Source organism: Carassius carassius, chromosome 13, assembly GCF_963082965.1.
Source record: "Carassius carassius chromosome 13, fCarCar2.1, whole genome shotgun sequence".
Classification (NCBI taxonomy): Eukaryota; Metazoa; Chordata; class Actinopteri; order Cypriniformes; family Cyprinidae; genus Carassius; species Carassius carassius.
Genome location: NC_081767.1, coordinates 7,565,463 through 7,590,562, shown reverse-complemented (window position 1 = coordinate 7,590,562; position 25,100 = coordinate 7,565,463). Strand labels below are relative to the sequence as shown.

The 25,100-nt window shown below is 38.8% G+C and overlaps 2 protein-coding genes across 2 annotated transcripts; both read left to right on the top strand.

Annotated features, from left to right (window-relative positions):
* Positions 1–1,926: 1,926 nt before the first annotated feature.
* Positions 1,927–4,472, top strand: LOC132155571 (B-cell CLL/lymphoma 7 protein family member B-B-like). Its single transcript, XM_059564334.1, has 6 exons — positions 1,927–2,107; positions 2,374–2,449; positions 2,544–2,646; positions 2,924–3,106; positions 3,964–4,043; positions 4,179–4,472. The coding sequence occupies exons 1-6, from the start codon at positions 2,016–2,018 to the stop codon at positions 4,248–4,250; spliced, it is 606 nt and encodes a 201-aa protein (XP_059420317.1). The 5' UTR covers positions 1,927–2,015; the 3' UTR covers positions 4,251–4,472.
* A 1,209-nt stretch (positions 4,473–5,681) lies between these two features.
* Positions 5,682–24,126, top strand: LOC132155903 (tyrosine-protein kinase BAZ1B-like). The gene is made up of 18 exons (XM_059564667.1): positions 5,682–6,377; positions 8,285–8,401; positions 13,042–13,186; positions 13,532–13,724; positions 13,957–14,276; positions 14,359–14,547; positions 15,368–16,892; positions 17,782–18,060; positions 18,292–18,412; positions 18,667–18,765; positions 18,903–19,080; positions 19,226–19,411; positions 19,680–19,827; positions 20,448–20,595; positions 21,164–21,270; positions 21,518–21,768; positions 22,394–22,500; positions 22,829–24,126. The coding sequence occupies exons 1-18, from the start codon at positions 6,259–6,261 to the stop codon at positions 23,457–23,459; spliced, it is 4,863 nt and encodes a 1,620-aa protein (XP_059420650.1). The 5' UTR covers positions 5,682–6,258; the 3' UTR covers positions 23,460–24,126.
* The last annotated feature ends 974 nt before the right edge of the window (positions 24,127–25,100 follow it).

Below are 25,100 nucleotides of genomic sequence, written 5' to 3'. Positions count from 1 at the left end.
ATTTAAGATTACTGATAAAGTGAGATGGCAAATATATTCTATGAGACTATTATATATATAAAGTACAGACCAAAAGTTTGGACACACCTTCTCATTCAAAGAGTTTTCTTTATTTTCATGACTATGAAAATTGTAGAGTCACACTGAAGGCATCAAAACTATGAATTAACACATGTGGAATTATATATGGAATTATAACAAAAAAGTGTGAAACAACTGAAAATATGTCATATTGTAGGTTCTTCAAAGTAGCCACCTTTTTCTTTGATTACTGCTTTGCACACTCTTGGCATTCTCTTGATGAGCTTCAAGAGGTAGTCACCTGAAATGGTCTTCCAACAGTCTTGAAGGAGTTCCCCGAGAGATGCTTAACACTTGTTGGCCCTTTTGCCTTCAGTCTGCGGTCCAGCTCACCCCTAAACCATCTCGATTGGGTTCAGGTCCGGTGACTGTGGAGGCCAGGTCATCTGGCGCAGCACCCCATCACTCTCCTTCTTGGTCAAATAGCCCTTGATGCCTTCAGTGTGACTCTACAATTTTCATAGTCATGAAAATAAAGAAAACTCTTTGAATGAGTGTGTCCAAACTTTTGGTCTGTACTGTATATTTATAGTGCTTTCTACAAAACTGATTGTGCCAAAGCATAAGCATTCATTCAATGCACAACGTTTTAAATGTTTTGATTAAAGAACAAATAATTTGGAGTTTTGTGTTTAACTGCCCGCTTTTCATGTTTAACTGCCCGCTTCTCGCTTTTCATGAGTGATATATGTGTATTATGATTATTTTCATCAGGATTGTGGAGATGAGGAGACGCATTCGGAGGCTGTGAGACGGTATGAGGCCGGTCTGGAGAGCAGTTATAAGGAGCAGTGTGCTCTGGCCCTGGAGGACAAGAAGACAGTGCTGAGGAGAATCATGAATGAGAAGGAGAACGGTGAAAGAGTGTCTGGTAAAATCAAATATAGAAGGCACTAGGGCCAGTTTATTTTACTTTTATCCTATTTAAATATTCAGATGCTTATTTTCTTTTGGCGTAAGTGACTATTGTCCCAGTTACAGCTGATGTTTAGGGGCTTGAATAAATGTAAAAAAAAAAAACTGTTATAAACCCACATATATTACAACAGTGGCAGAATCCACTAAGATACTGCAAATAATGCACTTGACCTATTTATGGTTTCTTTATTTCTCAACTGCTCAAACCTTACTGCCAAAGTGAAATCTTAAGATTAGATGCAATAATAATAATAATAAAACATGTTTACAAGTTTAATTTAAGGCATTAGAACTTTTAACTGTTAAAATAAACAAAGTAGTTGATTTTTTTTTTTAAACCTAGTGTGTTAAAATTATAAAACAAAATGCATATTTAGGGCTCAGTGATAGAGATTTTTATACTGGCCCCATCACAGAAATAAATAAATAAACATGATTGTTGTTTTTGATCCATGTAACCTTGTATGTTAATAAAAAAGGTTGTTATGGGACCAAAATATTAGATGCCAGTTAAATTTCTACAAGCTAAATCAAAACTGCCCGCTTTTCGTGTTAGGAGGTAAAATAGGTAAAAATTCAAACGTTAGCTTTTTTTTTTTTTTTTTAAATAAAGGACATTAAAAAATAATTTACAATTAATTTACATATTTAAAATGTGTAACTAATATTTTGTCCATCATGTTTATCAAATATAAAATCAACTCGAATGGAGAGTATTTGTAAGTGAAAAACGCTGCCATCTGGTGCTGTGATAAGGGCATTATAGGCACGTAACAGATTCTTTTAATATGGTACATCCATATTGTGGTTATTAGATAACATAATGTAGAGAACGTTTTATAATTAAAAGAAACTGACTAATAAATTAAATGGGGTAATGTAAAAAAAGAGGCAGAGTTAGTGGCGCGTTGTGAAGTCTCGCGAGACAAAGACGAAGACAGGGCGAGATTAAGTCGCACACGGAGGAAGGCAAGAAAAAGAGGGAGATCTTGACAATCTAATAAAACCCATTAAAAATGTCGGGACGGTCCGTGCGAGCGGAGACACGCAGCCGTGCAAAAGATGATATCAAAAAAGTGATGGCGGCAATTGAAAGGGTCCGTCGATGGTAGGTTGCTTGTTTAAAGAGGGAAACAAGTTTATTTTCTTCTACGTTACAAAAATAAACTTCAGAGTGGCGGGGAGAGTGACGTCATTCAGTAACATGACAGACAAGGCAACCAATGGGCTTCACTGTATCCAGCGTGTAGGCGTGTCTTAGACGTGTCTATGGTATTGTACTGTACAATCTGTTCGTGCTCCGTAATGGAGTGAAGTGATTTTGTCATAATAGGCATTTTTGTATATTAACCTGGAACTTGTTTGTCCTCTTAGGGAAAAAAAGTGGGTTACAGTGGGCGACTCGTCATTACGGATATTCAAATGGGTCCCGGTTACAGAAACTAAACAGGTGTGTATATCAGGTCATCTCAAGCAGCTGTCCACTTCTCAGATATATAAACACAGTGTTCATTTTCAAAACGTTTTTTCTTTCTTTCTTGCAGATATACAAGCCTAAAGTGTCAGGTACTGCGATGAGGGGACTGAAGGGCTTTCCTACAGATGTAGTGTTGGAAAACGCCCGCTCCGTGCTACTGGATTTTCAGGGTAAAACAGGTTTTAACAGGCTATGTTTATGTCAGACACAAGGGAGCTTGATATTTCCTCTCTAAACAATTCAGAACATCCTCTATTTAATATAATGCAACACTGGGTTATGCTGATATGCTCTAGTGACTTAAATGACCTTGCACCTTGACAGTGTGCTTTGCATGCCTATTTTAACATAGCATGTACTGTAACATTACAGTATACTAAAGTACTTAAACATAATTCACATATTTCTTCAAATATGTTTCATTCATACATTAATTTTCCTAAACAGATGACAACAGCAACCAGAGTTTCCTATCAGATGCCTATCTGTCTAATACCAAAGTGGACAGCAGCAGCAACTCCAGTCCACAGCACGTAAGTGAGGCAGTGAGCCCTTCACACGCACCCTTCTTCCGTACAGAGGACTCCCAGCCGCCCACCCTGGGACAGGAGACCATGGATGCCGAGAGAGGTGAGACAGACCAGTAAAAAGATTATTTACCTAACTGACAAGGTAGAAAAATAATATTTGGTATTCAGAACAAATGCAAATGAGTATTATAATGCAAATAATATGTAATGTGTTTATGGGTTAATATATTAAGCAAAAATATTAAGCAGCAAGAACTGTTTTCATCATTGAAGAAATAGCATATTAGAATGATTTCTGGAGGATCATGTGACGCTGAAGACTATATTACACAAAATTCACAATTTCACAATATCAGTTATATTTTACTGTATTTTGATCAAATAATTAAATGCAGTCTTTGTGAACAGAAGAGACTTCTTTTAAAAACATTAACAAACCTTATTTATTCCAGAGTTTTGTGCAGTGTATATATTACTATATTTTCCTTTTTTTACATCCTTTATCCTAAATAGTAATCATTCTCATTACTGTAATATATTTTTTTCCCTATATTACAAGACAATACAATAAGGTATTTTGTTTGGGTTAGCATAAAATAAAAAATATCATTATTATTTATTTATTTATTAACCTTTTTTTCCCCTCACATTATAAAAATTAAATTCTAAAATGAGATTTTTGGGTATAATTGTGCTCAACTGTCATTAAATAATGCCATAAAACAACCAGTGTAAATAGTCCTGAAACAGGCTTCAGTTCAAAGCAACATTTAATTTAGTATTTCCTTTCCTTTTTATTTTTGGGGTGATATAAGATTTATTGTATGCATGTTCTTGACATGTTTTGTTAGATTCACCCAAGTATGTAGGATAACAGTAATGATTGTTAAATCCTTCCTTTCACATGCGTACATGTATCTGTACATGTTAATTTTCATGATCAAATTCCATATTTAGAGGCATCAACAACCAGCAGTGAGCTGACGGATGAGCCTCCAACTCTAATTAAAGAAGATGTGTTGTCTCTCTCTACTCAGGTAACATCCACTATAGGCTTCAAATAAATGTTCACCTAATGCATTGTGGGAATTAAAATACATATTGTAAATATCATGTAAACCTGATTTGTGCTTTTCAAAGCATGCCATGTATGACATTATTGTTTTTCACAGGAGGAAGAGGATGTGATTGGAGCCCCGCCGCTTAAAAGAGTTTGTACTGAGCAAAGCTCAACTCTCAGTTAGCACCATTATGCTGAACATTGCAGGTCAAAAGTATAGAAGAGTTTCTGAAAGCGACTAAACTGTACATTTAAGAGACTTTTTGCAACCTGCCAAATGCCTAAAATCACTTGTACAGTAAATGATCAAGAAAAGAAAAACTTGAAATGTTTTCTTTTTTATACATTAAAAAGATGTTCTTAGATGTTTTCAGGGGTTTTCTATTGAAGGTAAAGCAGTTTGTATCGCATCTTGAATGTAAACTGAGAAAGGACTTTGTCAGTATAATACATGCATGGAGTAATGATTGGTATGTACACTGAGTTGAATTTTAAACAACTTGTTTTGTGTTCGTGGCATTTCTAAAGATTATACAAATAACTTTTATTGCTTTTTTTTGTTTTACTTTATTGTAAAAATACTTAAGTGCATGCATTTTAGGGCAGTGCTGAATAACATCTGTGTTATCTGTTTCTTGATTTGTTTTATTATTGTTCAATGTACTGCACCAATTATCAAACTTTATATTGAAAAAGGTACGCTTATCTTTTATGGTAAGGTCACTCACAGATTTGTATATGAAGGCTTCTACTCTCCGTAGTCTTTTAAGTATTTTTCAAAAAATGAGAACAAAAAATAAAATAAATATTTGTGTATGGTCCATGTAGTGTTGCCTGATAAAAATGTACCTGGACGTTTTCACTAGACAGATGGAAATAAAACCACTTTGGATTTATGCTGCTTTTTCCACTGATTGCATCATTTGCAAAGTTGTATGACAGAGATAAAACACTGTTTTACATATGAAATGATTTTAATGGAAATTCCCAAAATCATGATTCTCTGGAAATGATATAATTTGAATACAATGTTTAAAAGAGTTTATATAAATGTAAAAATGTAGCACTATTTTAATGCTTGAGACGGAGCTGTATTATTTCATTCTGTATGAGGCCTGGAAAAATGTCTTTATAAAATATGTTTTAACGTACATTGTTTTCACTGCCAAACTGGTATTAACCATATACTGTATAAAAACATTAATACTGTATTAACATATTAATCAAGACTGTCTCTTTAATTGGATGAAAAGTGTCGTGTGCACGTTCTATTGTCTCCTTTTAAATGATATAAACGCTGCCCCTTTCAGCTAACCTATAGACATTGGGCCATACACATTTTGCTTTAATGGAAAATAAAATGTCCGTTATTAATACTAAAGTATATGAAGCAAACTGCATACTCTCATTTTCAAATTATCTATGAATTTACAATAAACTGACCTCTAACCACGCTTCTAAACACTGAGTTTGTGATTGGAGGGGTGTTGCTTTGACAAAAGGTGGAGTAGATATAATTGACAGTTCCATCGGCCAATCAAATATCTCAATCTGTGTCGTAGTTTTCTTAGTAACCAATCGTTGGAGACGGTGGGCGGGGCTTATCCTTGCGTCGCTGCTTGCTACCGGGGTAACGGAGTTTTGAGGTTTGTACGGAATGTTGCCGGTGTAGCAGGAACTCCCGCCATTTTTCAATCAGCTATAAACCCTCTTGTTTGTTTATGTAATCGACAAGTACTTCAAAACAGTATCTACGCGGTCTATATTCGCTGCGGATAGGAGATTGGTACGTCGCTTTGGTCTGCAGAATCGACTACAGCACGGACCTGAGCGGCATAAGAAAAGCCCGCCATACCAGCTCTGACGGGCCGCCTTTCGCGCCTGCATACCCGAGACTCAGGAGCTTCCGTTCTCTCCTCACGCTCTCTTCAGGCATCCCACCATGACTCCACCGGCTCCCCCAAACCAGCGGATTTCACACCGGGAGATATAACTGCTCAACAAAACCGAACTTTTGTTTTCACGCGCTTCGTCAAAGTAACTCAAGTAAAGCAGCGCGCGCTAGCCTAGCCCGATGCTACGCCGCTGAGACGCGCGGTTTCACGGCATATTCAGTTTGAGCTGAGATTGAGCGGACGGATTAGTTCAGTAGTTCACTTTGCAGACACGTCCAGGACCGCAGCGAGCCCGCGATGGCACCGTTACTAGGCCGGAAGCCGTACCCGTTGGTTAAGCCACTGTCGGAGCCGCCGGGCCCAGCAGAGGAGGTGTTCATCATCGAGCACACCAAAGAGGCCTTCAGGAACAAAGAGTATCCTTCCTCACTGTCTCCTCCACCACTTGCAAGCACTAGACATACAAACACGTGCCCGCGGGTCTCTCGATCCGTTGCTGCTGAGCGTTTGCGAGCGCAGTGTGTCTATTTATGCGTTTATTATTGTTTTCATGTTGCGCGGCGCATCTCATTGTAACGCTAAGCGGCTAAAGGTGACCATGATGTTTAGATCAGCTGGGGCTTAACTCTTAAGACAATGCTAAATGTTATATTTGTCTGATTTTGAGTACTGAAGCATGGTGAAATACGTGTTGTCCTTTGTGCATTTAAGAGCGAGCTAGCTTCAGGACGCACAGCGTGTGTGTGACGTCTGGCTAACGTTAAACAGTTTCTCATCCGATCTGCCATGACTCAAGTCTTGTGTAACACACGCACACACGCGCGTTTACAGTTCAGGGACGTATGTGTTGGTGTGAGCTTTTAGGTTGATGCTCCCGAACAGCCAACCATCTGTTGAGCGTAATAGTTTGTCTGTATGTAAGGAGTGTGTGTTTATGATGGTACGAAGTTTTAGCTGCTGCTACTGGAGGTAAATGTGCGAGTTCACGTGTAGCAGCTGCACGAGATGATTTTTCGCGCGCCCCGTGAATTTGGTCATTTGTACAGGATGTGTAGATTAGAACTTTATGGCTTAAGCAACCAAGTATATTCGTTCTGTGGTGTATGCTATTTAATTAATATTTGTAAAATATGATATATATATATTTGTAATTAAAACTAGTACCTGCTCCAGTCATTATATTTTAATTGCTATGTAAGCCTTTTTTTATCCCAAACAAAATCTCTGATCTGACAAATATAACCGCACTTGGTTTCCAGAGAAACTACACACCTGTGTCTAAACGGCATATAAGGGAAAGTGACCCAGGTGCTTGTGTCACTGAATCAGAAAGCTGGCCAATCAGAAACGTCGACTGCCTGTCAATCACTCTGCGCTCTGGGGGATTATGACATCTGGTTGGCCGCTTGGTCTGTGAAGGGCGTCTCTGAAAGGATGAAGGTTTTATTTAGACAGCTAAACGACTGAGTTTGCAGGTGCAGGTTGTGTTATATTGAAAACTGTCTGACTCGTTTGTCAAGATTTAATCACGTGCTTAAACTTTATGCCTGCTTTCAGTAGGTCCATCTCAGCACATAAAACTAGATTTAAGTTTGTTCTAGATCTGCCAAATGGGTGTTTGATTCAAGCTTGGCTCAGGTTTTGAGTCCAAGTTTAGCATCATCAGAGGTGTCATGTCATAGTGCTTTATACATAATAGAATGATTAATCAGATATTTTGCTTGTTTGATTAACGGAAGTGTTATCCTTCTGATAAGCATCACTTGTATCAATTGTAAAATCTACTGACAGCCATGTCATAGTTAAAAAACAAACTATTTTGTTTTGATCAGAGTAATTTTGTCTAAATCTGTTTTGCTTTTATTAAACACCCATGTTTCTATATATACTGACATTAAAGCCTATACCGGGCGACCCATAATAATTACGGTTTGTTACACATTTATGCAACATGTGAACAGTGCACAATTAACTTGAACACAATCATTTATCTTGGCTCTGAAATGATTTCAATCTTCTAGAGTGCTTGTAATAACAATTTTACTGAGGCTGTTGTATTTTTGGTTAGAATTACTGTTTTTAATTGCGAGTTTAATTATATAATGTATTCATCAGGATCTGCTGCTGCTGGCCCTTTAATTATTGAGCTGCTGTGCTACACACATGCATTAATTATGAATGAGGCTCTCTCAGGGTATGGACAGCAGAGCTAACATCACTTGATCAACTCTGCTTTGGAAATACTGCTCGAGATTTTAAAAGATCTGAAAGCGATGTAGTGTTTGAGTCAGTTTTTTTTTTTGTCCTTAACACTGTTGTTCAGAGAGTATGAAGCTCGACTGCGCAGGTATGCAGAGCGGATATGGACATGCAAAAGCACCGGCAGCAACCAGCTCACACATAAAGAGGCTTGGGAAGAAGAACAGGAGGTCACAGAGCTGTAAGTAACAAAAACGCACAAGTGAGTGAATGAACGAACTTGGGGCATCAAAGAAATCATTTAATTGTCAGTTGTTCTCAAAGTCTTTTTCTGAATATGTAGTACCATATTTTCCGGACTATAAGTCACACTTTTTTCATAGTTTGGCTCGTCTTGCGACTTATAGTCAGGTGCGACTTATCAAAATTAATTTGACATGAACCGAGAGAAATGAACCAAGAGAAAACATTACCGTCTACAGCCGCGAGAGGGCGCTCTATGCTGCTCAATGCTCCTGTAGTCTACACTGAGCAGCATAGAGCGCCCTCTCGCGGCTGTAGACGGTAATGTTTTCTCTTGGTTCTAAATGAATGCGACTTGTAGTCCAGTGCGAGTTATATGTTTTTTTCCTCATCATGATGTATTTTTGGAATGATGCGACTTGTACTCAGGTGCGACTTATAGTCCGAAAAATATGGTAGTTCTCAATAAGTAGTAAGCTAGTGTCAGTGCCTTAGCATTTTTGGGTATCTAAAGCACAGAAATGCGGAGTAGGTGAGCAACTGCTGGGTTTAAGATATATCTTTTGTCTTATATTAAAAGAAACTAGGGCTTTTATTGTCAGAGTTCATGGCAGTGATTTTTATAATTTGCTAAAAGACATTGTTTATAGTTTACTAAAAGAAACTAATAGACATTTAAGTTAAAAATGAAGTCAAAAGCACAACGTATTTAGTAAAAATTTGCTGAGTTAAAAAAAAAAATAATAAAAATAAACTTGTTCAGAATATTAATTAAAACTATGTGTTGCTGTGATACTAAAATAATGCTGGTTTGTGGTCATAAAACACCTGGAAATATCGGAATTTTACAATTGGAAAAGTATTCCTGAGAAATATATCAGGAATTTCCAGGACGATTAGGATGATGATTTTCATCCAGTATTTTCTTTTATACTTTTCTTTTACTGCTCCTTTTAAATATTTTTTTTAATAAAAAATTTTTTATTAATAGTTTTAGTTTTATTAATAAAACTAGTAATCAGTAACTATTTAAAGGCACGGCAGTTCACTGGGTGTGGAAACCCTTTATTCTCTCTGTAGCGGAGAGCTTGTACACTGAACTATTGTCAGGCTGTTGTGTTTAGGGAATGTCATGTGACCAAACCTCTGCTCTTTCATTGGTGCCTTTTTGCCGATCTAATAAGTGTGTGTATTATTGAGTGAGTCTTTAGCAATCAGGGTAGATAAATGCTCTGGTTTTCTACTTCATGAAACAATAACATCAAGTGAAAATCTGTGACCTGTTCAACTTGTAAGCGGACAGATTTCTGTGTGGGTGACCGAGAGAAAACAGTTTATTTCATTAGCTGCTTATGTAAGCAGACGCTTGTACACTCAGAGAACAGTTTGCTGTACTGTCCATATAGAGCAGCATGCTGCTGTAAGGGTCAGTGTGTTTTTGAAGCTATTTTTACAGTTCATTTCTTTCCTGTGTTTCTCATCTCCCTCTGCTGGTCATGAAGTGTATGAAGTTGTTTTGTTTCATAAGAGCTAACATGAATCCTCCCCTAATAAATAAAGGGCATATAGACATGCGACCTTATCAAATGAAGCATTTTGCAGTAATTTTTGTGTATTTAGTTTTTTCCTAATGCAAATAAAGCTGTGTTTTTGTGACTGTCCATACCTTTTAGCTGTGAAGTCATCTCTATAGACAGGGTTGCATGCACAACCAAAATAAAAAATGCGTTATATAAATAAATATGTTCCGACAGAGCATTTGCGTACCGACATGGTTGACAGCTGTTAATACACAATTACCATTTTAGATCACAAACTCTACTATATAATAGAGCCCGACCGATATGGATTTTTGGGGGCCGATGCCGATATTAACTCGAAAAGAGCCGATTTATAAGCCGATATTTTGATTTTAAAAATAATCTGGATATTAGACCCATTTCCTATAAACTGCATTTACACAACATTCAATGGCAAAATATCTGTCTGTTCTATGTATGTGGGCTGTATAAACCATTTTCCAGAATGGACTATGTTAAAAAAAAAGCCTTAGATTACAGTCTCAATGACTAAACAATTGCACATCAAAAGTATATATTTTTTAATGATCAAAAAACAGTCTTTACTGTTTTAGACATTACTTTTACTTTCTTCCAGTTGAAGCTGGTTTTAACAGTCTGTGTGTGTACTGTAAATAAATTATAATACTAAAGTTAAAGTATTTGCAGAAGTAGTCCCACACTTTGCTGCTACAGCATTCACCTTTTTCAGCCATCTGTAGGCAGAAAGAGAGACCGAGAAAGAATAAGCATGTGTATTAATAATATCACCATGTATCATTACTCATGTCATCATTAGAATTATAATAATAATAAACTGGGATCTCCTACATAGGCAAAAATGAGAAATATATATATATTTTTTTTATTTGTCAAGCAATAGGTATTACCTACTTATATTTAACAATATTATTTCAACATTTTCCTGTTATGTCTGTAAAGCTGCTTTGAAACAATATGTAAAAAAAAAAAAAGAAAAAGCGCTTGTTCAGCTCACATTTATTTACATGTCCCCTCTGGTTTAATCGTTTCTGACGCACCTACTGTAGTTACTGTAACTACACTATATTTGCTCTCACAGACACATTCACAACAGACCCGTATATCTTCCCCTCTTCTCTTTGTGCAGTCTGAATCAAAACATCGTCTTGCCTACTATTACCGGAAGATTACGGAATCAATTCGAAGTTGAATGGTTAACGTTAGTGTCATGAACACAACGCTGTCAATTTTGAGAAGAACCACCTTCAAACAAGTTAATAGCAAGCATTTAAGGGGCCTGCTAAAAAGGAAGCTATTAGCGTTAGAGTAACGTAACCAGCCTGAATTCACCAAATTGTTCTCTGGACCTGAGGGTAGCCTCTTCTTCCTTGCTTCTCTCTTAATTCTCATCAGCAGGACTAGCGCTATCGCTCGCTTCTTACAATGGGACAGATACATGTTTGCTGCTGACCGAAAGGAGGAGGAACAGACTATGAAAGAGCTCCCGCTAAACGTTTTTAAAACCCCGCCTATGCCATAGCGCAGCGCAAATCGCGTTGTATCTGAAGGGCAACACTGAGCCCAGCGGCAAGCGCCGTGTATACCGCCTCCTGTGTGAAAGTCCCAATTACGCGGTCATTATGTGGGAAACACACCGCAATAGAATAAGAATAAGTTAAACGCTAACGTTATAGTTTGACCTCCTATTAACGTTCGCGCTCTTCCACTGATAAATATGGTATTAGCTTTGTGGCTAATCTAATATAGCAATGCATTAGCGGCTGTAAGTGATGTTACAGAATATTTAGAAGTAATAATGATAGGACCGTTAGCTAGAACTACCACACAGTTTTTATATACAGGGTATGAACTAAATCTACAATCATTTCACATGACGAACGACAGACTCACCGTCAAAACAGTTGATCGCTTTCTTCTGTAGTGGACTTCTGGCGCTGTTGTTAACTCTGGAGCTGCAGAGCTCCCTCTGGTGGGCAAACTATGCAACACTCATAACATGAGTGAAGCATGAGACTCTGTTTCTCATGTTTCATCGGCCGTTATAAATGCCGATGCCGAATTAAATGCAATTAGCTTATATCGGCCGATATATCGGTCGGGCTCTACTATATAAGTTTTATTTTCAACCTGAAAGCATAAATCTAGGCTATGCCATGATGTTTTCAAAGCACAATGCAAAACTGTGACATTCATCCACTGACGCTCTTTAATCAGCAGCTGTGCTAAATCCGGAAGCGCGTATACTTACTTGCCGGCAACCTGCCAAAATAAAAGCCTGCTGATTTTAAGTTTGAATATGATGAAAACGTATTTATTTATTTTTAGACGCTTTTATCTAAAGGGACTTAAAATTGGGGAATACATAAAGCAATTCTTCTTAAAGAGGCAAACAAAGTAGTAGTAAATATTAGCATTTTATTTTTAAGTTTACTGTAAAATAAATGTATTTGTATTAAATACAAGGACTGCCTTTTAATAATATTATCACACACTATTATTTAGTTTATTTACTATTATTTTATTTAAAAAAATAAAAATAAAGTGCAATAATATTTAAACTATTATAAAAAAAAATGTATAGTTATATTTAATGGGTCACTCTATATGCAGTGGGAGGACCAAACCAAATCTCCAGGTTCTCTTATGAGAACCAGGCTGAAAAAATTATGTGCACCCCTGTCTATAGCACTGCCTACCTCTTTTGCATATAAAGTAAAAAAAATAACAATAGCAAGTAAACAATAAAATAATTACAAAATACACACAATAGCGTTATTGAATACAATAGAGCAAAGATGCAATAATTAATGCTTTAGGCTTTCTGGAAGGTCTTGCGTTAGCATTCAGGGAAAAATTGGGCCAGTGATAATTCTTTTCTTGAGCATCTTTCACGTTGGCCGTCAGGCAGTACTACTTGTCCAGCAATAACTTGCTGAAAATCGTACATTTGATAGGCTGTCACATTCAATACGGGCTCTTTCATCAATTGTGGATGTGTATTATCAGTTCAAAAGTCACAGTAAGTTTGTTTTAAACTTATGTAGCCATTGATTGTTAGATTTTTTTTTTTTGGCAGGCTTCAGGAGGAGTATCCCGTGTGGTTTGAGAAGCCTGTTCTGGAGATCGTGCACCATAACACAGTATCTCTGGATAAACTAGTGGATCTGGCCTGGTTGGAGATTCTCACCAAGTATGCTGTGGATGAGGAGTGCGACTTCTTGGTATGAATTTGGATTTAATATTTGGGCTAATAAACAGAAAATGTAAGGTGGTAATTTTGTCAATTAAAAATTAGTTTAATTTGAGAAAAAGTGGGGTACCATTGTCCTAGAAAATCTGCAAATGTCAAGGAATTTCAAAAGTTATTCTGTAACTGTGATTTTTCTTCTTCTGTCTACTTATGCTCAGTTCAATGTATTTGCTTAGATCAAACGTACAATGGTAAAAGTCAAATCTGTGTAATATTAACTCATGGAAAAGGCAAGTTTATTTCCCATCTTTCTCCAGTTCTTCTGTTCTCTCTTTATGGATGTGAAATAGTAATTCTGTCTCGCTCTCTCTGTTAGGTTGGCAAGGATAAGACATTGCGCGTGAAAGTGGTAAAGATTCATCCGCTGGAGAATCCTCCAGAAGAAAATGTGGAGAAAAAGCTGGAAGGAGCTTGTGATTCTCCGTCCAGTGATAAAGAGAACGCTAGTCAGGAGAACCAGAAGAAGGAGCCACAGTCCAAAGAGCAGGACGGCAGGAGAGAGAGTCTCTGTGAGTCTCAGCTGCTCTTCATGATCTTTCAATATATTAGAATAATATGTTTTGGTTCATATTCAAATGATTAATAATTGTTGTCTTTTATGCTTCTATTTTTGTCATTTTGATTACTGATAAATACATTGAACCAGTATTGCATATAAAAACTAGTTTCTGGGTGAAATAAGAATTTAATAACAAAAATTATATTTTTTTGCTTTACAAGTTTTCTTTATTTTGTCTGTAGCTGATAGGGCCCGCCGCTCACCCAGAAAACTCCCAACCAGTATGAAAGAAGAGAAGAAGAAATGGGTCATGCCCAAATTTTTGCCCCACAAATATGATGTCAAACTTCTCAATGAGGACAAAGTGATAAGTGACGTCCCTGTAGACAGCCTGTTCAGAACTGAGCGGCCCCCCAACAAAGAAATAATGCGCTACTTCATCAGACACTACGCTCTGAGGTTAGGCTCAGGAGAGAGCGCCCCCTGGGTGGTGGAGGATGAGCTGGTGAAAAAGTACAACCTGCCAAGCAAATTCAGCGACTTTTTACTGGACCCTCAGAAGGTGGGATATATAAATGAGATGCTTTAGTAAAAAGTGTTTTTTGTAGATAACTGATTTGTTATATTAGATTTCCTCTGTTTAGTTTTTGGCAGAACATCCTTCAGCTAAGAGGAAAAGCATGAGTTCACCGGAAGGTAAACCCAATAAGAAGCTGAAGACTGCAGATACGGGAAAAGACAGTGAGGGAGTAAAAGTAAAAGGGGAAAAGAAGAAAAAGAAAAAAGATTCCCAGAACATACCTCTCAGCCCAACCCTCTGGAGTCATATGCAGGTATGTATAATAATAACCAAAGCATAAAAGCACTCTTCACATGAATTACTGTTGATTCTATTAGTACACTAATAATACTAAAAATGGGTGTTGGGTGTTCATGGATTGCTAAACCAATCCAGTAAAAATACATGACACACAGTTATAATGAAGAAAAAAAAATACAATAGTATTAACCCAAACAGGGAAAAAGTCTCTACTAGAAGAATTATCACTGATTAAACTGAAAGATTGTATATGATTTTTATCAGTACTATTGTTGTTTCTTGTATGTTTTTGTACAATGAGTGTTTAAGAAAATGTTATATTATTGTAAATGATGTATTGAAATGATATTGTTAATGTTACCATGAATGTAGCCATTGTTGCTGATATGGCGTTAAAGCATAAATAAATGAATAACCTAAACAAGGTATCATAATGTTGTTGTTGTTTACTGTTTGGAGCAGAATTCATGGCAGAATGCGTGACTATGATGTCTTAAAATGCTGTCTAGGTGGTAGGGATGTTAATTAATGATGAATTAATTAAACTCACTTTCGTACGAATACATATATTTTTGAGCTGTTGACCTGGGTTCTTGATTGCTCAAGACAAATGTCTACTAAGGGAGACAATAAAGGATAAACTAACTTTTGTAGTAGAAATAATATTGGGGATTGAATGAAACTTCTTTTTGTCATATTTTCGTCTGTGAGGTGACTTGTAATTGAATGAAGAAAACATTATTTAATGGTAATTGTGGAAGTTGTTAATGTGTTTTATTATTAATATTCATTAAATATTTGTTGGATTTATTTCTGTATTTTCTATTGTTCAGGTGAAGAAAGTTAATGGATCTCCTTTAAAAATGAAAAACTCAGGTACATCTAAGAAATGTGATGGAGAAAACATCCTCAGCACTCCAAAATCTAATAAAAAGCAAGGAGACAAAAAATCCACTGACCCCAAAAAGAGCCGCAAGAGTGGGGTCACCAAGACTCCCAATAGCCAGAAGCTCTCCAGAAAGGAAGACAAAAGCACCGGAAGCGCCAAGAAACCCAAAATGAAGCAGATGACCCTTTTGGATCTTGCCAAAAGCCCACCTGCAGCAGCTAGCCCAAAAAAGCAAGGCCGACGTTCAAGTACTGGTTCTGCTAAGCTGGGCAAACCGTTGCCGCCCATGGCCTTACATCTCCTTCGGTTTTACAAGGAGAATAAAGGCAAAGAAGACAAGAAGGCCACTCTATCCTCTCTGTTGTCTAAGACAGCAAAAACGCTGTCCGCAGAAGATCGTGGCAGGCTTCCTGAGGAGCTGAAAGATCTAGTTCAAAAACGTTGGGAACTACTTGAGCAGAAACGCCAGTGGGCCCTTTTGACAGAGGAGGAGAAACAGGATGTACTGCGGAAGAAGCGCCAGGAAGTAAAGCAGAAACTGCGTGAGAAAGCCAAAGAGCGGAGAGAAAAAGAAATGCAGATGAGGCGGGAGATGTCCCGCCGTTATGAAGACCAGGAGCTCGAAGGCAAGAGCTTGCCGACGTTCCGTTTGTTCGACATGCCCGAGGGGCTTCCCAACACCCTCTTTGGTGACATAGCCATGGTAGTTGAGTTTCTTCACTGCTACTCTGGCCTCCTGATGCCTGATGACCAGTATCCCATCACCTCTGTCGCTCTGATGGAGGCTTTAGCTGGAGATAAGGCAGGTTTCCTGTACTTGAACCGTGTGCTGGTGGTGCTGCTGCAAACACTTCTGCAAGATGAACTGGCCGAAGGTTACAGTGAACTGGACATGCCCTTATCGGAAATCCCTCTGACCATGCACTCCGTATCCGAGCTGGTGCGCTTGTGTTTGCGGCCAACGGATGCCCATGAAGAAGAGAGCGGCCGCGGCTCAGACGACTGGCAGCCCGGTGCTGGCTACGATGACGTGGTGAGCAGTGAGTTCTTGGAAAAGCTTGAGACTTCGGAGGTGTTTGAACTGACCTCTCAGGAGAAGGTCAGCCTGCTGGTGGCGCTGTGTCATCGTATCCTCATGACTTATTCGGTGGAGGATCACGTGGAGGCCGTGCAGCAGCGGTCAGCCGAGCTGTGGAAGGAGCGGCTTGCCGCACTTAAAGAAGTCAATGAACGTAAAAGGGCAGAGAAGCAGAAACGCAAAGAGCAGATGGAGGCAAAAACCGATGCTAGTGGAGATGTACTAATGAGGGCAGAGAGGAGGAAAGATTCAAATGTGAAAAAAGAGACCCCTAAGGTCCCCGCCAAAGTGGAACCAGAGCCAGAGGACATGATCAGCACAGTGAAAAGCAGACGTCTGATGTCCATTCAGGCCAAGAAAGAAAAGGAAGAGCAGGAACGGCTAAACAAAGGTGAGAGTCATGTAAAATTGGAATGCCAGAAAATAGGTTCAGAGTTCCAACTGAAGGTGAAGTTGCATACTGTCCCATATTAGCCAGGACGTCACTTGTCCTGTTTATTGACTGCTACGATGGTAGTGATAGAACAGCTACAGCAGAAGTGCTGATCACACACTTGAGAATGATCACAGGCACCTGTCATAATCCAATCACAGCCTCCCTGACGCGGCTGATCAGTATACGTTAAGTAGGGAACAAAGGGAATGAAGACGGTGTCTGAAAGTGGCATGTTAAATGATGAAATGGCTGTTTTCCCCCTTCTTAAAACAAATCAAATTGCAGTAAAATGGATTTTGAAAGCAGTTCCATGCTACGCTTTACCATTTACATTACCGATCAAAAATTTGGGTTCAGTTGGGTGGTGCGGGAGATGATGATGCATGATACTTTTATTCAGTATAGACACAATAAATTGCAACAAATGCTGTGCTTTTGAACTTTCTACCCATCAGAGAATCCTTAAACAATGCATCATGGTTTCCTCGAAAATAATTAGCAGCACAACTGTTTTTAACACTGATCACCCAATTGAGCACTAAATCAGCATATTACAATGATTTGTGATCATGTGACGCTGAAGACTATTAAAACTCTTATCAACCCCTAATGTTTTGAGTATTTATGTAACTTCTTGTCTTTAATGGATACTTTATTCCTAAAGGAAAGGAATTTAACTTTATACTTAATATGAAGTTACTACACTGGACAAGTAGGAAGTTTGTGCCAACTGCCAAGTAGATTAAAAATATTGAAAATGCAAGTAAAAGACCTAATTTTGTAAAAGAAAGAAGTAAAAGAAAATTTTCTTTTAAAAAGTGTGTCATATATGCATCTCCTGCAGAGCGTATGGAGAAGGAAGCGGAAGAGGAGCGAATCAGAAGGCAGAAAGCTGCAGCAGAGAAAGCCTTCCAGGAAGCCGTCAGTAAAGCGAAGCTGGTGATGAAGAGAACTCCGCTGGGTACTGACCGCAATCATAACCGCTACTGGCTGTTCTCTGATGTGGTTCCCGGCCTGTATATTGAGAAGGGCTGGGTTCATGAGAGTATAGACTACACATTCACTCTTCCTCCTGAAGAGGAGCCGGCGTCGACAGAGGAAGACAAAGAGGAGGAGACCGAAGGTTAGTCTTTCTATGCATTTTCTAAAACAGGTTTTTTTTTTTTTTTTTTTTTTCTTGGTTCAAGCTTCTATTTAACCAGTGGAAAATCCTTTGTGTATGTTGATGGTTGTTCTGTTCGGGATTGCATAAAAAATTCATTAAATGTGTTTTTAAAAACATGAATATATAGTATACATGATATTTGCAGCAAATAAATATGTTTGAAAAAGTGTCTGTTTCTGGCTTTCTTAGATGGAGAGAAAGAGGATGAGGGCAGCATAGTCAGCACTTCTAATGAAAATGGTCAGCAGGGGGCACCAGTGCCTGAGACCTGTATTGAGACCACCGTGCCCAAACAAGGCCAAAACCTCTGGTAAGTGTTCTTGCAAATTCCCAGTTGTGTCGTTGATATCTGGGAAATCAGCCTTTAAGTAATTTGTGGCTCTTGTAGCTTTTGTATGAGACTACACACTGTTTGGAAGGAAAAAGTTCCAAAAAGGAAAAAATGGGCTAAAATGAGTTGTAATGAAGATTTACAGTCCTATGGATCAGCACATGGAATGACATCTGTCTGGAGATCAGTATTGGGCAGAAACACAAATGTTTGTTCTTAAATTGTTTTCCCAGGTTTGTGTGTGATTCACAAAAAGACCTCGATGAGCTAATAGAAAGTCTTCACCCTCAGGGAGTAAGAGAGAGTGAACTCAAACACAGGCTTCAGGTTAAGTGAGTGTATACATGCGCGCGCACACACACACACACAGGTGCATCTCCTTCCTCCTGTAAACAGATATTTTCACACCTTACTTGCTCTCAATCCTGGTAAAAATGGATTAATATTGAAGATGTTGTCTTTGTTTTAGTTATCAGGACATCTTGCATTCCATCCATCTGACGAAAAAAGGTAACCCAGGCCTGAAGAGCTGTGACGGATACCAGGAGCTGCTTAAATACTTGCGCAGTGACATTTTCGAGGTAGCCTCCCGTCTCCAGAAAGGAGGACTTGGAAACATGGAGGACACATCTGATTTTGAGGAGAGGGTGAGAGACATTAAGACTTCACGTGGTGGGCACTATAACCAATATCTTTTTATGATTGGTATGGTAAGGGTATATGTTACTGGCCAGCCCTGCTGCATGGATATCTCCGCTGTGAACCTACCTGACCTTTCACTTGTGCTTTCAGGTGCATGACCTGGAGAAGCTGCAGGACTTTGGGGAGTGTGTGATCACTCTGCAAGAGAGCGTGATCAAGAAGTTTCTGCAGGGCTTTATGGCACCCAAACAGAAGAAGAAAAAGAAGACCGGGGGAGAGGAGAGCACGACGGCAGAGGAAGTGGATGATCAGAAGAGACTGGCTGAAGAGGCCAGGGTGAGTGTGTGTATGTGATCAATGGGGGTTTCAATCTACTAACATTGCAGTAGCTAATTTCATGATTCTCGATACCATAGCCAAAAGTAAATAATGGGGAAAAACTGATTTATAAGAAAAAAATGACTGTAAATAATAACTAATTAAAACAATGGTATGTATTCTTAATGTCCTAGTGAATTAAACCTCGCCCAGCTTTTGAACGGTATTGTATGCGTGTATTCACATTCACACTAGATTAAACTTCTTGTGCATATTGACGTTCCAGGTAGCAACAGCGGTGGAGAAGTGGAAAACTGCCGTCCGTGAAGCTCAGACTTTCTCTCGCATGCATGTTCTGCTCGGCATGCTGGATGCCTGCATCAAGTGGGATATGTCTGCAGAGAACGCTCGCTGTAAAGTGTGCCGCAGGAAAGGTGAGACACCTGAAGATCAACCTCAAATGCTGTGAAGCATTATTTGATATGTGCATTTTAGAGTGTTAAAAAGTTTTAACAGTGGCAAAAGTCTGGACATTATAAACAGGGCTCTATGCTTACATTTCTTTACAAGTGCTCCTAATAAAAATTTTTTTTTGAAGTGACATGTTTGCACAGTTTATATCGGTCTATAAAACAAGTGTATTCTGACTTTTGAATGGCCACGTTCAGTGTTTCACTTAAATTACCTAGACTGTAGCAGCCTTCCATGGTTTTATTGAAAATATACACTTCTCAGTCTTTCAGTAGATGCATTCCACTTGAAAATGTACAAAAATTCATTCCAAGGTCCACCCGCCATAGTCTCTTGAAAACAAGTGGGAACCACTACTGTATGTGAACAGACCTAGACCGCAGAGAGTAGTTACTTTACACCTTTAGAGTAAGAAATATAAAGTGAAAAGCACAAGGGACTGAATGACCATCAAAGAGAGAATGTCTGAGATTTAAACTGCTCCTGTTGCTGTAATGTGAGTGGCACGCAAGAGGAAGTACTGTGTGGTAACAGGAAGATTTAACATGTAATTGATCTGGTTTATGATTGTCTTTCTCCGTAGGAGAGGATGACAAGTTGATTCTGTGTGATGAGTGTAATAAAGCCTTCCATCTGTTCTGTCTGCGGCCGGCACTATACCGTATACCGGCGGGTGAGTGGCTGTGCCCTGCCTGTCAGCCGACCGTCGCCCGACGCAGCTCTAGGGGCAGGTAAGAACTTGCAGACAATGGGCCTCTTTCATTGAACTTTTCTAGTTTGTGCATAATTAGGACTTGTGTATGCTTATTTACAATTAGCATAATCCCTGTCTATGTACTACTTTGTGTTAATTATGTGTACAGGAATGTTGTGGGATCTTAGGACTCTATTCTTAGGGCTGGCTGCAGTATATTGTATAAATACAATGGAGACCAATTAACCATATGCCTAAAGATTACTCAATGAAAGCTTTAGGCTTGCAGATACTACTGGTGCTCATAACAGGTTAATTGCCCCTTCATTGTGGACCGCAAGCTAATTAAGTTTAACCTCTGTAAGATCACCTAATTTTGAGAAGATAAACTTCTTAAATATTATTACATATAGATGCAGTCATCAAGTTTGCACACAAGAAAACAAAACATTTGGATGTTTAATGCACCATTTACACATTGTTCGGAGCAGGTGCTCATAATGTTTTTTCCAGCATTACTGCTATAAAATAAGGCCTTTTTTTATAAATAATTTTTTTTTGTAGTTTTATATGCTCAGAATTCATTTCCACATTTCTGTTTGCAGAAATTATAATGAGGACACTGAGGAAGAGGAGGATTCAGAGGAGGAAGATGAAGAAGAGTCTGAAGAGGACGAATCAGAAGAAGAATACAGGGACACGGGCCACAGCTGTAAGTGCCACTCTGAGAGCTTTGAAAACTGTTTTCATTAGAGGTTGGGGAGGGGTTATTCATTGTTGTTATCATCATCATTTTTTGGGGGTTGGGGGAGTTGTTTTTTCCTATACAATATTTCAGGAGAAAAGGAAGATTAGCGATCTTGTTTATCAAATATACTGTATCATCATGATATGCTTAGGGGCTTGAAACTTTGTACAAATAGGTTTTGGCACTAACTCTGTTTATTTGTTTGTCACAGTGAGACCTAGGAAGAAGGTGAAGTCGTCTTTGAAGCCCAAAGTGCAGAGTAAACCACCACAGAAGAAGCATTCGCCTTCTAGTGCCAAATCAGCTCTGAGACCTTCTTCCAAGCCAGATCCAAAAACTTCACTCAGATCTGCATCCAGACCAGATCTTAGACCTGCTCCCAAAACTGATCCTAAACCTGCATCCAAACAGTCACCTAAATCACGACCTAGACCAAGCAACCCTGCAGACATCGATGAGCTGGTGAGTAAAAGGGTCATGGAACACCAAACTGCTTTTTCTGAGATTTTAGCAGAGGTGTTGTGATGCACATCAAAGAAGACAATGTTAGCATCCGTTAATTTTAATAGTTGGGGAAAACTGGTTAATTTTGAGTTTCATTGCGCTATTTTCATCTTCTGGGTTCAAAATCTATATCGTGTTGTCATCACAGTTTGTGACATGGCAAAGGACTATAGTACTTCGATGACACGTCAGTGTGACTTCGCTGAGTTCTTATCCTATGAGAACACACTTCACTTAATTATTCACAATAGCAAATGTGACTGATACTTCAGACTGAGAGCTTGCGTACATTAACTGAGAGAAACATTTATGGATTGAATGTGAGCTTTTGTTTTTACTTTGTAACGCAATTCTTTCACTTAGTGAGTGTAACCGTTTTTTACAGCTCCTTGATGCAACCAATCAAAATATTTCTATAAAAACCACAATAAGCCTTTAAAGTGGCAACAAGCACGTTCATATGTTTTCGATGCAGAATGCAAATGGCTGTGCAGGGAATAGTTTTTATTAGTCACCATTAATAGGTTATAATTAATAAATAATATTAATAAAGTGTTTCTTAAGTGTTGTTAATTGTATGCAGGTCAGACAGAGCTCCAAGCCTCTATCGAAGAAACAAGCTATTGAGCTGGAGAAATGTGAGGAGATCCTTCAGAAGCTGATCAAATACAGACACAGCTGGCCCTTCAGGTACACTCACAAGACGTCATGATCGTTTCTGTCACTTATAGTTTACAAATATATCTGTTGATCACAATTAGTCTCATGACATTTAAAAGATTTAAAAAGGTATTTAGATTTTAACTGTTTACTTTATTAATTTAGTGTTTCAGTCTGTTTGAATTTGGTGATACTGAGAAGTATGAAACCTGTCAGGGAGTTCTTCAATATAGTGACGAGCCTAATTGCTATTTTGCTATTGTGTATCATTAAGCGATGCATATAAATGAATGAAGCAGTTTAATTGAGGAGATTATTCAAAGTAGTCAAGACAACACATTCTCTTCTTCTCATCCAGGGAACCCGTGTCTGCTGAAGAGGCCGAGGATTATGAGGACATCATCAGCTGCCCGATGGACTTCACCACCATGCAGGACAAGTTCAGATCCTCCCAGTACCAGAGCGCCAGCGATTTCCTTGAGGACGTGAAGCTCATCTTCTCAAACGCAGAGGAATACAACCAGCCCAACAGCAATGTCCTGACCTGCATGACACGCACCGAGCAGGCGTTTATCGAGCTAGTGCAGAAGATCCTCCCTGGGAACGTCTATATGCGACGCAGAACACTCAAACGCCAGGCCGCTCACTCTGAAGAGGATGACAAGGAAGAGGAGGAGGGCAGGAAGAAGATACAAAATGGGAAGCAGGGGAGAGCCAGACAGGAGGAAGACTCTGGACGGAGGAAGACCAGACAGCGGAAACAAGCTGACAGCGAAAGTGAGGAAGACGAGGAGAAAGACGTGACCGTGAGAAGGAAGAGCAAGCGGACAAATCGCAAAGATTATCGGGAGCAGGACAGCGACAATGAGAGGGACAGCAGGAGAACTAGATTGAGACAGACTGCACGAGGTGTGACTGATGACAAGGAGGCCAGCAGTGACGAGGACTCGGGCGTCCAGCGACATTCCAAGAGGCTCAAGCGATCATGAAGACAAGACCAGGGTGCTTTTTTGTGGTGTTTGTATTCTTTTTCGTACCCCCTCCTTATTAATTAGAAGGCGAAACGGGCCGCCTCAAACCCACTGCATATCGGACAGAACCTTTGCTCATCCCGATGTAGATGTTTGTTTATTTGACTTGTTGAAAATTTTTGTTAATATTGGAGAAAAAAAAATGATTTATATTTGTAAGTTGATTAATAACGGTGACATTTTGGTTTTTCCAACCTGAAGATTTGCATTGACAGACATGTCATCTACTTGAGCTCTTAAGACTTTTTTTCATTTGATATTTGGCCTAAAAAAAAACTCTTGTATCCCAAAAAAGATTGTAATTTGGTTGCAGACGCCCCCAAGCCATGTCTCATTTTGATGATTTGAGAGGTTCCACTGTAAAAGTTATAAATTGATTCAGAGTGAAACCGATCCTTTTGCATAGACCTTCATGCAGACTTTTATTAACCAGTGACCATCCAGAACAGTGAAACTGGCCTTATGTGTTTTCTGTGTCTCGTAAAAGCCGTTTAATTGGCACTAAACCCCCAAGGTGGTATGGCATTGAACTAAAAGTCTTTATTTTTGAATGTGCCACCAGATTTTTCTTTTCTTTAGTCGTTTATTATTTTGGCTGTTTTACAATAAAAGCTGTCATCTTTGAGTTTGGTTAAACAATTTCTGTTTTTCAAAAGCAGGAGACCACGGATCCTGTTCATTGACATCTAATGATTCCCGTAATACCTCATGCTGCTCTTATTCCCTTGAAACCAGTAGGTGGCACTCTACTACAGTGGTCTTCGAAAGAAAAGCTCCCCTTGGTGTAAAACTGACATTTGAATGTTTACATCCCCACTAAAGACCTTGGCAATGATCAGTTGAACCTAAAATCAAGGTGGTCAAGTCAGATGTGAATCTGGTTTTTGCAAACACTCGAAATTCTAGGATCTAATGGGCACAAATTGCTTAATTCATCCACATGTGAGTGTATAATCAATTCATCAAAAATACCGTAACGGTCTTTCTTTTTTATATTAAAATGTAAATAATAAGCTTTGACTATATTTCGGTTTTTGATCATAGCCACGGAAGCCTCCGTTTAAGATGTTTGTCCACAGCATGTGCTGCTCAGGGCTTTATTAACGCATTTTTAAAGGAGGTTTCTGCTTGAACCCCCCCTATGATAGTGGGGGCCTATGTGGGCCTGACATTTATTTGTATACCTTTTTTTAGTATCATTTTCATAACGTTCTGCTGCATGTTACCATCACGTGACCCGTTTTATTTCATCGGTTAAACATGGGTTGAAACGGAACTTAAAAGATTTGTAGGCTTGGAAAGTGAGTTGTCTCACAGGTGTAAATGCTTTCTTTCAGTTAGGAGGTAAATGTGGTGGTCAAAGCTGTTTTCATCTGTATTTGTAGCTCAGTGGCCTGGTAGGGAAACTAAACTTTTAGGATATCCTTACCCCCTTTTTTTTTTTTGCGCACTCACAGATTTTCTAAGACTTCTCTCTTTTTTTATTTTTTATAAAAGACCCCTTCAGTGTCACTGCCAGTTGTGAAATCGTGTTATATAAAAGAAAGGGTCAGGGAGGGAGGGTCAGGAAGATTTGGGGACTTTTTTTTTTTTTGTAAT

Coding starts and splice junctions, on each gene's coding strand:
- LOC132155571 (XM_059564334.1), top strand. CDS start 2,016: ATGTCGGGACGGTCCGTGCGAGCGGAGACACGCAGCCGTGCAAAAGAT. Junction 2,647..2,923: donor CGTGCTACTGGATTTTCAGG/GTAAAACAGGTT, acceptor TTTCCTAAACAG/ATGACAACAGCAACCAGAGT. Junction 4,044..4,178: donor TGTTGTCTCTCTCTACTCAG/GTAACATCCACT, acceptor TGTTTTTCACAG/GAGGAAGAGGATGTGATTGG.
- LOC132155903 (XM_059564667.1), top strand. CDS start 6,259: ATGGCACCGTTACTAGGCCGGAAGCCGTACCCGTTGGTTAAGCCACTG. Junction 14,548..15,367: donor CCCTCTGGAGTCATATGCAG/GTATGTATAATA, acceptor TCTATTGTTCAG/GTGAAGAAAGTTAATGGATC. Junction 18,413..18,666: donor AAACAAGGCCAAAACCTCTG/GTAAGTGTTCTT, acceptor TTGTTTTCCCAG/GTTTGTGTGTGATTCACAAA.